General features: G+C 38.1%; 2 protein-coding genes across 2 annotated transcripts; one reads left to right on the top strand and one right to left on the bottom strand.

Annotated features, from left to right (window-relative positions):
* Positions 1-419: 419 nt before the first annotated feature.
* bloc1s3 (biogenesis of lysosomal organelles complex-1, subunit 3) lies at positions 420-1,701 on the bottom strand. Its single transcript, XM_079610980.1, has 2 exons — positions 1,641-1,701; positions 420-1,284 (listed from the first exon to the last, which is right to left on the bottom strand). Exon 2 carries the CDS (start codon positions 1,272-1,274, stop codon positions 678-680), a length of 597 nt encoding a protein of 198 aa, XP_079467106.1. The 5' UTR covers positions 1,275-1,284; positions 1,641-1,701; the 3' UTR covers positions 420-677.
* Positions 1,702-2,336: 635 nt separating this feature from the next.
* On the top strand, positions 2,337-10,175 carry slc19a3a (solute carrier family 19 member 3a). Its single transcript, XM_079608845.1, has 7 exons — positions 2,337-2,401; positions 2,997-3,162; positions 4,044-4,701; positions 6,143-6,355; positions 7,596-7,788; positions 8,627-8,768; positions 9,889-10,175. Exons 1-7 carry the CDS (start codon positions 2,379-2,381, stop codon positions 10,054-10,056), a joined length of 1,563 nt encoding a protein of 520 aa, XP_079464971.1. The 5' UTR covers positions 2,337-2,378; the 3' UTR covers positions 10,057-10,175.

Genomic DNA, 10,175 nt, shown 5'->3' with positions numbered 1-10,175 from the left:
TTGATCAGCGCAAACGATTTTTGCTTGTTTGGGATCGGACTGTCCAGCGTATTTGAAAAAGTTAAGCAAACTTTCCTGTCTTTTTGACATTTACCCCCTGAGTGAAACGATCGAGGCTAACAGCAATCTCAACTCGTACAACAAGCGCGCAAGTCTTGTGTCACAAACATTGAACACTACACAAACAGTAATATTTTTTTTTCATTTAGGCAATTAATTTTAGTGACACCAGGAGGTGCCGGATCCAATAAAAAAGGTTCCGGATCCAATGTCGGAGGTGCCGGAACATGTTCCGGCGTGTTCCGGCTCAAATTAAGCCCTGGACGTAGCCTATTTTTTCAACCTATATGCTAAAAAAAGAAGAGACATTTAGTTTACACAACAGACAAGTTAACCTTTTTTTTTTTACTTATTTATTTAATATATATTCTTATATATTTATTTTCTCTACTTTCTCAGTGCATTCAGCCCAAATTTCCATGTTATTACTGACCACTGATAATCATCATGGCCATGCTGGTCAATGCCTGTCTACTGACAGATTCCACACTTCATGTAGCATCCAAGAAAATCATTAAAATGTATCCAAGTTGTGGCTTTTATTGGACCTTCAACAGGCCCATATGTCATTTAAAGCTGTCTCAACCTATGGTCTCAACTTACTCTCAAGCATTTGATTACGATTGTCCAGATACGGGGTTTGGCATGGTGATGTCCGGCAGCAGATGACAGCTCGTAATGATGTCGATCTTCTCAGACACAGACTTCAGGTCCTCTAGAATGAGTCTAATGCTGTGGGATGCGTTGATGATGCCTGTCTGAGAGTTGTTGAGGTGAGTGGTGGCCTGTCTTATGTCCCTGGCAGCGTTCTGATACACCTGCTTCAGGCTTTGATTGATGTCAGTGCACAGTCGTGCATTGCTCTCCAGCAGTTTCTGCTGAAGTAATGAGTTAAAGCGACCCGAGTCAGGTCTGGACACGGGCGACGATCTGTCCTCCTGTCCGCACACTGTCGCAGGTGTGTTTCTGATCACGATGAGAGGAGGCAGATCTTTGCGGAGCATCTGCTGTTGGCTTTCAGAGGCCAGTCTGCGCGCTCTCTCCTCCTCATCCTCGCTGTCGGTCTCGGACGCTTCTCCTGCCACCTTCATCCCTGATGATAATGATGATGATGATGCATGGACAGGAGGGGCAGAGGTGATGTACACTTCATCATCCGAATCAGTTTCTGATGCTTCTCCCTGTACCACGATTTGGAATTTGTTGCTTGCCATGATTGCACACCTGGAAGATACATGTTTAAATCAGTTGATAACTCAGTAAGCTTTCACATGGTACAGTTATCAGTGGTGTCAGTATACATTTAAATACCATGGTATTTATTAATGTATATACCATGCCATTGAATGATTACCATTTACATACATACATTTACACTTTTTTATAAAGTACTTAAAGGAATATCATAACACTTCCATGAAAAATGTCCATAAATCCTGTTAATACAAATACGCATTTACGTTTTGTTGTAAATTGCTTTTAGTTAAATTATGATGATTAACGCGTATGTTTTGATATTAATTATGCACAGTAATTGTATTGAAAAAGCGCTTAAAACCAAATGTGTGTCGTTTTCTAACCTGCTGGTGTTTGTATCCACAATCCAAATGTCATAGGATTTGTCACGAGAAACCAACTTGAAGCAGGAAGCAGGAAGAAATTTAAAATAAAAGTCCATCAGAATCAGAGGTGTGTACAAAATCAAAATAAAGGTCCCAAGAAATATGCGAAAATAATAGAATAAAACAAAACAAAAATTTAATTAAATGAAGTAAAATAAAGTGAATTCAGTTTGTGAGTATGAGTGAAGTATGCTGGTTACTGGTTAAAGTTAGTCAAAGCAAGGAATTATAAACAAACACAAATTAATTAAGGAAATTAACAATGTATGTGAACAACAAACAAACAACAAATAAAATAAAATACACATGTAGATGAATGTACGAGTTAAAGGGGTGGTAAGCTATAATGTCCTTTTCACAAGACGTAAAAAAAAGTATTTTATGTCCCCAGAGTGTTTATGTGAAGTTTTAGCCCAAAATATCCCACATACATTTTATATAGCATGTTAAAATCGTCACTTTTTGAGGGAAATCAAAAACGCAACATTTTTGTATGCAATCTGAATGTATCTAAAGATCTAAACGCAAAATGAGCTGCTGCCATAGACAGTGGCTGTTGCTCCCTGCACAGAGGGCGGAGCTACAACAGCTTGTGCGCGCGCACACACACACACACACACATGCACTGATTATTTCCAAAACTTTTAGCCTTTTAGTCAGACAAAGATGAGACTCAAGAAGAAGTGACAACATAGAATGCAACAGGACATTTCTGAATGGTTAGTGATGAATTTATGTAGCTGATATGTAGTTATCTTCACTGATTATAATAATATTCTGTCATAATATTCTATAAATCGCGTTCCCGGGGGCGGGGTTTATGTAAATTTTAGGGCTGTTGATGTCACTAACCCGGGTGGAATTCGTGTAGTCCCGTTTGTTGTAGTCCTTAAAAAGCAATTTCTTTAAACGAAAATATCTCCCTTTGCTTTGAACTTTGAGCATTGTGATTTTGCAGATGTTGTTTATGGCCAAACAAACAGCAACATTAGCCCACACACTAACTAAAGCTAGAAAAGTGAAATCATAATCAACCACCCCTTTAAAATAGGGAGGGTTTGTTTGGCTAGTATTGCATGTTTCATTATCTGGTTAATAACAGTAATGCTCAGAATCAGAATAATCTAAGCAGAACTTTGCTCACTGGTTGCTCATTTACAGCATAGGCCATACAGACACACACGCAGAGTCTCACACTCAGTGTGTGGTGATTATCTTAAGAGAGGAACAGTATTTCCATGAAAACAGATCTCACACACCGGCAAAGGTAAACAGTGCATGAAACAAAGGTAAAATTAAGTGTTCGTTTTATAGTACCCTACAGATTGTGAATATGGACACTCTGAAGCGGTGGATGAGGGACTGGAAGTATCCCACTTCTCTGTTATGCATCTATGGGTTCATCAGCACAGTAAAGCCTTTAGAGCCATTTCTCATTCCATTCCTCACTGGACCAGACAAGAACCTAACCATTGAGCAGGTATAGTACGCTAGTAGCCAAAGCAAAGTTTAATTATTAATGTTTTTGGATTTCAAAATCTAACTGCATGACTCATGTTGTTAAAGGGATAGTGCACAGCAGAAATTCAAATCTGAGATTCATCATTTATTCACTCTCACGTCGTTCCAAAACCTGTAGGACTTTCTTGCCTAAAAATGTCTAATAAGTGTTTTTTGTCCATACAGTCAATGGATGTTTTGAATCCCACTGATTTTAATTGTATGGACAAAAATAGTTAAAAAACATTCAAAATATCTTCGTTCATGTTCCACAGAAGAAAGAGAGTCACAGATTTAGAATGAGGGTAGGCTATACATAAATGACAGAAATATCATTTTTGGGTCAACTTTGCCTTTAATTGCAAAATTAATTCCAGAGAAAGCATAACCTTTTATGGTCAATTATTGTGATTCTGATATAGTTACCGAGTTAGATTTGTACAATAAAAGAGTATATACTGTTATAAAATGTGCAGTGGATAGAAATAATATATAATTAAATATAGAATAAAATAAAATTCTAAATTCTGTACACTGCTGTAAAATAGCGGATAGAAATAATATTCTATAAAAAATCTATATTTGACAAGTTGACATGGCATTTCAAGTAACAGAATTGTGACATTATATATTTATTTAAAAATTATAATTATGTTTATTTACATATTGTATATATCATTATTTGTAAAATAATATTATTTCCATTATATTTTGTCTTGTATTATATTCATAGTAATTCATTATAGGCTACAAGTGTTTTTTGTTGTTGTTGCTGGAATCAATTTGATTACTGATTAAGATTTGTGCCATAAATCTTGTTTGTTGTTAGTGTTAAGTAGCTGTGTTTTTTTCCTCCTCAAGGTAACCAATCAGATATTCCCAGTGTGGACGTACTCTTACCTGACAGTGCTGGTTCCTGTCTTCCTCCTCACTGATTGGCTGCGCTACAAACCCGTGGTTGTCTTCCAGTGTTTAGTCCTGTTTGCCACCACGGCTATGATACTGTGGTGTAATGGTGTAAGAGAGATGCAGGCTATGCAGTTTATATATGGAGTGGTGACGTCGTGTGACGTTGCGTACTTCTCGTACATCTACAGCATGGTGGAGTTGAAGCACTACCTGAAAGCCACCTCGTACTGCCGGACCGCACAGCTGCTGGGCTACACCGTGGGCTCAGTATTAGGCCAGGTCCTAGTCTCTTTTGAACTGATGTCCTACAAATACATTCTAGTGTTTACACTCGTTCTCAACGCCGTTGCGTTAATCACCTCCATTCTTCTCCCAATGCCTAAGACGAGCATGTTCTTCCACCAAAGGAGCAGAGCTAGTAGAGAGACTGATGGTGAAGGGCACGTTGAGACAGTTAAACATCTGGAACCCGAGGAAGGGTCCACGACACAGGTGGATCCTCAGAGCAATGACCAAAAAGATGCCGTTGAGGTGGATGGATCCAAACCGAAGCAGGAAATACTGGAAGGTTTCAATGATTGTGATAGTAGTGCAAAAAGTTCCAAGACAGGTACGTTAGGACTACTCAAATCTGCCATATTAGTAATATCACAACATGGCTAATAATGTGTCAGTGAAGCTAATAGAGAGCTGCAGGAATTAGTCCTAAAACCCAGAAATAAGATGCATTTTTGCACTTTCGGATCCATGGTCTCAAAGTCAATGGGTTTTTTGGTTAAATGCCTGACTTAAAGGATAATTCCGGTATTTAACACCTTGAGTCTATATTGTAGTTTGTTTTGGATGAACAAGAGTGGTGGACAACATTTTTTTGACAATGGTTCCTCTCTCGAGTTTTTGACTATAATAGAATTGGCCATGGACCCATTTAACATTGGAGTCAATGGGCATGTCCGAAAATGTCATTAAAACAGCCAATAATGTTCGTTTACAAAACTGTTAAACTCACCGAGTGGTTAGTGGTGTTCGTTGATGATTATAAACAATATATCGTCGCAATATATGATTCCAATCCGTTTATTTTGCTATAGTGGAACTATTTTTTCAGACACTTCACAACCGTGTAACTTCCGCTCAATTTTTGAATCTGAAGCGTTAGCACACTCCCGACCACTTGATGGCGATAACCGATGTTTATGTCTCGCGGGACACTCACTGTCACAGTCGAGTTCAACTTCATATTGCACTGGTCAGGGGTCACGTCTTTCAATATTTTCAAGGTTTTGTTTGTTTATTTCGCTTACTCTCCCGGAGCACAGTTGCTCTGCTCGCTAGCCTTATGAGAAACGGAAGCGAGCAAAAAGACTACATCGACCAAATGTAAACAGCCCCCTTTCCGTTTCCGGTAGCGCATTTATATTAACGAGCACTCAGTCCTTCAACAGAAATCAATGGGATTTTACAAAATGACGAATAAAACACGACAGAAACTGTATTTCGCAACACTTTTTGTTTCTGGAACATCAACTAACACCACTAACCACTCGGTGAGTTTAACAGTTTTGTAAACGAACATTATTGGCTGTTTTAATGACATTTTCGGACATGCCCATTGACTCCAATGTTAAATGGGTCCATGGCCAATTCTTTTATAGTCAAAAACTCGAGAGAGGAACCATTGTCAAAAAAATGTTGTCCACCACTCTTGTTCATCCAAAACAAACTACAATATAGACTCAATGTATTAAATACCGGAATTATCCTTTAATAAAATGACCTTGAAGTGTACTTATTTTTATGTAACGCAAAGCCGAAACATGCATGTATGAATCATTCACAATAAGATCAAGATGCATTTAGAAAATAGAAAGGGTGAATTTTTATTTCATGATTTTAAGGACTGCAAACTGCACATCTCTATAAAAGACAATAAACTGTCTTGCATTGGAAGCTGATTCCATAAAATGACTAAACTAAACAAATGCATATTAAACAGTTAAATGAATCCACATGATCTTAGTGGAGTTGTGATTGTCCTGATAATATCCCAGGTGGCTGTGGTGATGTTCTGCTCCGGTTGTGGAGGGATTTCCTGCAGTGTTTCTCCTCCCGTACGCTGATCATCTGGTCAGCGTGGTGGGCACTGTCTACCTGCGGCTACAACCAGACGGTGAACTACGTCCAGTCACTGTGGGAGCACGTGGAGCCGTCTAGTAACTTCACAGTCTACAATGGAGGAGTGGAGGCCCTCTCAAACCTTTTTGGTGAGTACAAGGGACATTTATACCTATACTTGTTATATATGAACTTAGATAAAGTTGAACTTTATTGTGATAGATTTTTCTTCCCTAATGTGACGTATATCTGAGTGAAACTGCTTCTCAAACAAGAAAAAACTGTAGGGGAGGGAGTGCCCTTTTTTAGTTGCGCTGGTTCCGGAAGTATTTTTTCCATTAATTTCTACAAAAGGGCCAACCAGCTATGAGGTGAATTATAACACTACAAATTTTGATTTGAAGCAAAAAGTCTTTGAAAAACGGACAAAAATACAAAGGTGCAAGTTTTTTATTTAATATTTTTAGGGGATTTTATGGCTGTATTTATAATCCATTTATTCACTTTTTGAGCATAGACCTGAAAATGTAATTTCCAACTTAAACTGTAGTAAATATTGAATGCTTTAGAGACTTAAGTTTGATCTGTTTTCAAAGATGACACTTGGCAGATTATTGCTGAAGTGAAAAAAGTTTTAAAAAGTGGACATTAAAAAAGTTACAGAAATGTACGTTTATTGTTCTGAAAAAAGTGCAAAAATACTATTTTCAATTTTTATATGAAATATATATTTTCAAAAACATGTTCTGCTCTGTGAGAAAATCAAAGCTATGAATCTAAACAAGTTGTGTTCAAAATTTGAGCCTGATATTTCAAAAAGTGTATTTTATTATTTGCGACAAATTTTTTCGGGACCATTTAACCTGTTCGAATCATGTCCATGATTTTTTTTGTGTGTTCAGTAAGTGCCAAAACCTTTACCAAGTTTCATACCATTCCGATATATTTTATTCTGATAAGATTTATTTGATATTATTTTTAAACATGTGAAAAAAACAAAGTGGGGTCACATTTTCGGCAAAATAACAGCATATATACTGTAAAGCGACGCTCACATTTAGTCAGTTTCAAAACAAACTGTTTTCTGTTGGACAGCGTGACAGATTCGCCTGACCATCTTGAACACAACCAAAATCTGCAAAACGTTTTCGCCCCCACGCAAAACTCCCGATCGCGTGGCACCGGTGTTGTGCCGAATTCTGACCTCCACCAAATTATTACCCAGTATTGGTAGGTTTATGATTAGTTGTGGGGGAGGGGTTAGGATTAGGCAATCAGGTACTGATTTCAACGAGGGGGGTAATAATTTGGCAGGGGGTCGAAATTCGGCACAACACCAGTGCTTTACTGTCCATGTCCATCCTCATCCCTGTCTGCTCTGCACCACAGGGGCCGCGGCGGCGTACGGGATCGGGTTCTCATCTGCAGACTGGTCTCGCTGGGGTGAGATGGCTCTGGGAGCGCTCTCTGCCCTGGAGGCCGGTGCTCTCTTCGCTATGGTCTTCAGCGCCAACATCTGGGTCTGCTACTGTGGCTACATCCTCTTTAAGAGCCTGTACATGCTGCTCATCACCATTGCCATGCAAGTCCTGTGCAAAATATGTGACTTAGGCCTATTATAAGCACCTGCTTACATACCCAGCTCAGATTATGTTTATTTCTTAGTAAGTTAAATGTTATCATGAACTAAATTTTGCTGAATATAATCTATCCCTGCTTCAAACTTATAGCATAATTATATGATAAACAGTCAGAAATGTGTACATTATCTTATCTGACCACTTGCCGTTTCACCTTAATTAGAGCAATGGTAAAGATTTTGGACCTGTAATGCTGATAGTCACATTTCCATGTTTTATTTACACAGTAGTATACCTTATATACAGTAGGCTAGATGCCATAAAAAAGTACATATTTCAAAAGGTTAAGATGGCAGAAAAATGCCTGGTAATGGTAGATTCAGATGTTTAATATAGTATAAATTTCCACAATTTCTCAAATAATGAAAAAAAATATTAGAGATTTCACTCATAAAGGGAAATGTATAGACAATTAAAATATGGTCTTAACTTTCAAGAATTTCCCAGGTCTGGAAATTACAATTATAAAATTCCCTAATATTTCGTTTTCATTGGCGGTGACAACTCAGTAAATTTCAAAAACTCAGAATGTTACTCATCACAGGGTTCCCTAATACATATCCATTATTTTTCCTGTCTCTCATTATAGGATAAGGATTTATACAGATTGCACTCGCACTAAACAACTTTAGCCAAGGATATACTACAGATATTTGAATTAAATATCACATTAAATCTTACAGGCCCGGAAACAGCAGGAAGAAAAGATAACACATCTACACTAAAATCCGCTCTCATCTCGCTGAATGCACAATCATGTCCATGTGCTCTGTGTCATAGGTTCCAGATAGCAGCGGGGTTGAACATGGAGCGCTACGCCCTTGTGTTCGGAGCCAACACCTTCTGTGCTCTGGTCCTCCAGACAATCATCACCTCTGTGGTGGTGGATAGCAGTGGGCTTGGTGTGGATATTGTCACACAGGTGAGGTTAAATCAAAATTATTTTAAATGGTAAACAACAGGATGACACAGATGTTACATTTCTTTTTGATACAAAACACTAGGGCTTTTCACACTGCGCTTAACCCCGGCTTAAGGAACGTTTCACATTTGTAATTCAGAAGCTGTTGTGCAGCGTGAAAGGTTGCGTTGTAAGGAGCCATTCACACTTGAAACGGAGGTCAGCGGAAAAAAAGAAAGAATAAAAAAAGCGTCAAGGTCTAGAAACAAGTTTTTTTAAAAGTGAACTAAGGGGTCCGTTTACACGACATCGTTTTCAGCTTAAAACTGAAAACTTTTTATGCGTTTTGGCCATTTATTTACACGACAACTGTGTTGTGGGGGCCTGCAAGTCTTACGATACCGTTATTGTCTCCCTGTAAACGGAGAAACAAAAACGCGTATTTGTGAAAACGGTGATGTCATGCGCATGTGTATTATGTGTTCAGTCTATAGGTGCTTAGTGTTCCTTTAAAAAGTGACATCGCCACCTACTGGCCTGGCAGCAGAATACATAGTTTTTAGTCATTTTCGTGGATCCGTGTGTTGTCGCCTGTATGCGAAAAATACAAAGTAAAAACGTTTCTGTTTTCAGTACATCGTTGTCGTGTAAACGTATCCTAATTTAAACAACCAATCACCAGCTTCATGTGCTTTGGACAGTCACGAAAACACGATATGTATATCAACAGCCGATTTAGCATTTGATAGGAAAAGCATCAAACTCTGTCAAATGGAGTATAGAAGATACGGTTTCATTCTTGACTTTGAGAAGTCCATTCAGAAAAAAAAAAAAAAAAAAAAAAAAGAGTACAGTCGGCAATGTGTAATATGAGGATGCGCAATGCTAGAGTATATATGTAGCCTACATAATTTTTTTTTTAACTTAAACAGGACGCATGTGGCATTCGTCCAATCAATGACCCTGATAACGCAGATATGCAAATAAGAACATAAACCCAGTGTTTATGAACGAACAGTGTGATATAAATACCTGTAATTAATTGGTAACCCCGGGTAAATAATGAATGTGAAACTACAAAACGAAACCGTGACAAAACAGTGATTGCATTCAAACTGTTGTCGTGTTACTTGTCTTACAGTTTACCATCTACGGGGGATATTTTTCGGTTATTGCAATCGTTTTCTTCTTGAGGGGTTTGTATACTACAGTGTGCCGAAAACCTGAGATGGAAACACAGAGAGAGACTCCAGAAGAAACTTTTAAGGCAGAAGATGATGCTCAAATCATCACTGGGACAAAATTCTGAACACAAGGAACAGGAAGTACAAGAGGTTTAAGCCATCACACTTGATTCATTATGAACAAACTGAAGGAAAGCATAAAAATATACTTTTTTTTTTTTTTTTTAGGTAAAATTCATTTTAA

The sequence above is a fragment of the Phoxinus phoxinus genome (assembly GCF_949152265.1).
Source record: "Phoxinus phoxinus genome assembly, chromosome: 4".
In the NCBI taxonomy this organism is placed as follows: Eukaryota; Metazoa; Chordata; class Actinopteri; order Cypriniformes; family Leuciscidae; genus Phoxinus; species Phoxinus phoxinus.
Note: the sequence above shows the minus strand (reverse complement) of the source record. Positions and strands in the feature narration are given on the sequence as shown.

Coding starts and splice junctions, on each gene's coding strand:
- bloc1s3 (XM_079610980.1), bottom strand. CDS start 1,274: ATGGCAAGCAACAAATTCCAAATCGTGGTACAGGGAGAAGCATCAGAA.
- slc19a3a (XM_079608845.1), top strand. CDS start 2,379: ATGCAACAGGACATTTCTGAATG. Junction 7,789..8,626: donor CTGCTCATCACCATTGCCAT/GCAAGTCCTGTG, acceptor TCTGTGTCATAG/GTTCCAGATAGCAGCGGGGT. Junction 8,769..9,888: donor GTGTGGATATTGTCACACAG/GTGAGGTTAAAT, acceptor CTTGTCTTACAG/TTTACCATCTACGGGGGATA.